The 2,957-nt window shown below is 53.3% G+C and overlaps 1 protein-coding gene across 1 annotated transcript in view; it reads right to left on the reverse strand.

Moving 5' to 3' along the window:
- Dscr3 (Down syndrome critical region 3) overlaps positions 1 to 1,641 on the reverse strand; it is a 24,539-nt gene extending 22,898 nt beyond the window's left edge. The window contains exon 1 of the mRNA XM_013504689.1: positions 1,467 to 1,641. Within this exon, the coding sequence (XP_013360143.1) occupies positions 1,467 to 1,523 (57 nt within the window). The 5' untranslated portion in view covers positions 1,524 to 1,641. The remainder of the gene's footprint in view (positions 1 to 1,466) is intronic.
- Positions 1,642 to 2,957: the final 1,316 nt, after the last annotated feature.

Consider the following 2,957-nt stretch of genomic DNA (forward strand, 5'->3'; position numbering starts at 1 on the left):
TTTCATGAGAACCCACTTTGAAGATATCAATATGTAATACAACAAGCATTGTTAATTTCCTACCACTTTGTTTGTAACTCTGTATTGTTTGTACTGTTCTTTTGCTATTTGGTAAAAGGTTGTCTGTTAGTTTTCCTCCTTTTATTTTTAAAATAAAAAAAAAAACTTGAAGAACTCCCTTGCCTTTTTCTTCCTATGACCTCGACATTTTTATATATTTTTAAAATTTTATTTAGTCTTTTTGAGACAGGGTCTCGCGATGCAGTTCAGGCTGGCCTTGAGTTCACTTGGTAGTCCAGGCTGGCCTTGAACTCCCAATGATCCTCCTGCCTCAGCCTCCCGAGTCCTGGGATTACAGGCGGGCACCACCACGCCCGGGCAACATGGACGCTTTTAAAGGACCCAAGACAACTGTTTTACAGAATTTCCCTGAAGTGGAATGAGTCTGAAAGTTTCCATACGAGCTCGGATTAAACATTTTGGGCAAGAATACTACTCAGACAAGCTGGGCCCTTCTCGGTGCATCATGCCAGGAAATACCAAACGAGTCGGCTTCCTTAGCGGTGATGCCAAGGTGTTCTTGTTGTTCTTAGTTTGGGTGGTGACTGCAAGATTCCTCTATGGTAATCATGGCCTTTGGCCTTTTTCTCTTTTTAGGTAATAATCTGGGGAGTGTTCTCTGAGGCGTCTTAGATATCAGGTTTCTCTGATTGTCTTTTACCCAAAATTGTAGCATCCACCCAAAATGTCTGCCTGGTATTGTCACTCTTTTGACATACTGCACCCATGTGATCAACCACCACTACCAACTGTATTCCAAGGAGTGTTGGAGCCAGCTGTGATTTCAACTGCAGCAGCACACGACAGCTGGTAACGCTGGCTTGGGACCCAGGCAATCGTGTTTTTAATTCTCCAAGGTGATTGATTCTGATGTAGCGTAAGCATTTAGGTTCTGGGTTCGAGGAAAACTTCCAACACCCTCATCTTACAAAAAAGGAAACCAAGTTCAAAAACGACAATGGCAAGAGACTTGTTAATGACAAAGATCCCACTTTCCATGCACTTGCATTTTAATCCGTCATCTCTTCCCAGAAAAAATAACTTCTGTACGCTGTTAGAAGCGACCACCGCCTAAAGTGCGCTGCCACATGTCCATATTCCTACTTTCTTCCATCACCAGACTTTGGTGGTCACGGTGGGAGGAGGCGTTTGGTCACCAGGTTCTCCGCCCTTAGGACTCAATGCGACAGCGCATGTCTGGGGCTCAACGCCTGGCCGGACATTCAAGGGGTCTGACAGGCAGAGGTGCAGCCCCGCAGACACCCTCTGCAGGCAGCAGGCCACACCTGGCAGGGAGGGACACACCTGGCGGGCCCACCTGGGGACAGGCTACTGCCCCACCCAGGTCACCCAGGGCCAGCGCGCTGGAGACAAGGCGCTGCAAGCCCGGCCACGTCCCCACTTACCCCAGCATGATACACTTTATTCGCCCTTTTAATCTTGATATCCAGAGAGGTCCCCATCTCCGATTTTCTGCAGCAGCCGCCACTTCCGGTCGCACGTGACCCGAAAGGAAGAAGGGCCACCCCGCCCCCTGCCCATTTCCCGCATCCCCGGCAGTGGCGTCACGTGACCCCCACCCCGCGGCGGCGCGCTCCTCCGACCGGAAATGGCGTAACCACACACCTCCCCTTTTCCGGCGCAGGGGTTTGCCTTGGCGCGGGCTCAGGGCTCGCATCCTTGCCCCACCCACGCCAGGCGTGAAGCGTGGGGCAGAGTTATCCCCACCCCCAGGAAAGGCAGTCTGACGTCGGAGACACCCTCCTCCGTCCTCGGCCTGGAGGGGGAACTCGCGCCTCTCCCGGCATGTCCCGCGGCAGGACAGGGGGCGGGGCCAAAGCCGTCCTGCGGGCGCGACCGGCGGAGGGACCTGAGGTCCCGTGAGGCTGTGCGGCGCAGCGGTGCTGCGCCATGGAGGCGGCTCTCGGGCAGTTACGAGTTTGAATTCGTTTTTTCATCACATCTGTTTCCTCTTTTCATCGCTAACCTCCTACTTCTTCCCTGCGGTCCTGAGAGCCGGCGCCCTCCTTCCCCTCCCCCACAGGAGCGTCCCAGTCGCCCGCAGGGGCGCGGCCCCGCGCTCGCGCCTGCCGAGCGCTGATTGGCTGGCGGCCGGCTGCCCCGCCCCCGCCCCCGGCGGGCCAAGGTCTCGGGAAGCGCGGGGTGACCTCGCTCTGCCTTCAGCCGCGGCGCTGGGTCACCCGCCTGCCCGGCCCCGGGCGCGGGGGCTTGTGGGTATTCCCCAGGCGCGTGTCCTGGAAGCGGGTGCTGAGTCCTCAGTCGTGTGCTCGGCGTCCCCTGCGCCGGGGCGGGGGAGGGCTGCAGGCTGGGGCCGGGAGATTGGTTGGAAATGCGAGATTGCGGCGCCGAAACGGACCTGCCTGTTGTTTTTTATTCCCAGCGACGACTGACTCAAGTAGACACAAAATTTTAGATATTTATTGCCGGGGAGTGTTGCGTCCGGCCAGGCCAAGCTGTACCGTGTCAGGCATCGTGCCGCGTGTGTGGAAATACAGCCTTATGAATGTTTATTGAAATATGGACTTTGCCAGTAAACAAATTTCATTACTTTGATAACATTGAAACAGTGAGGAAATGCTTCTTGATTTCTTCAGATTGCTTAATTCTGGATATCATCAAATCGAAATGCTTTTCGATTTTTTTTTCAGATTCCTTCAATCTGTTCTTTTTTTTTTTTTAAAGTGCGTTACTTTTAGGATAACATGAAATTTTCTGTGAAACAGTTTCAGGAATTAGTATCGCGAATGCCTCCTTGAAAATTTAAAGTGTTTCAATAGGTCCTCAGAGATGATACGAGGATCAAAACTAGGTCGCACTGACGCCAGGCGAGAGCTCTACCACGGAGCAACGGCCCCAGTCCTGTGCAGCTGCTTTTG

This window comes from Chinchilla lanigera, unplaced genomic scaffold (genome assembly GCF_000276665.1).
Source record: "Chinchilla lanigera isolate Chin_1 unplaced genomic scaffold, ChiLan1.0 scaffold00006, whole genome shotgun sequence".
Lineage (NCBI taxonomy): Eukaryota > Metazoa > Chordata > Mammalia > Rodentia > Chinchillidae > Chinchilla > Chinchilla lanigera.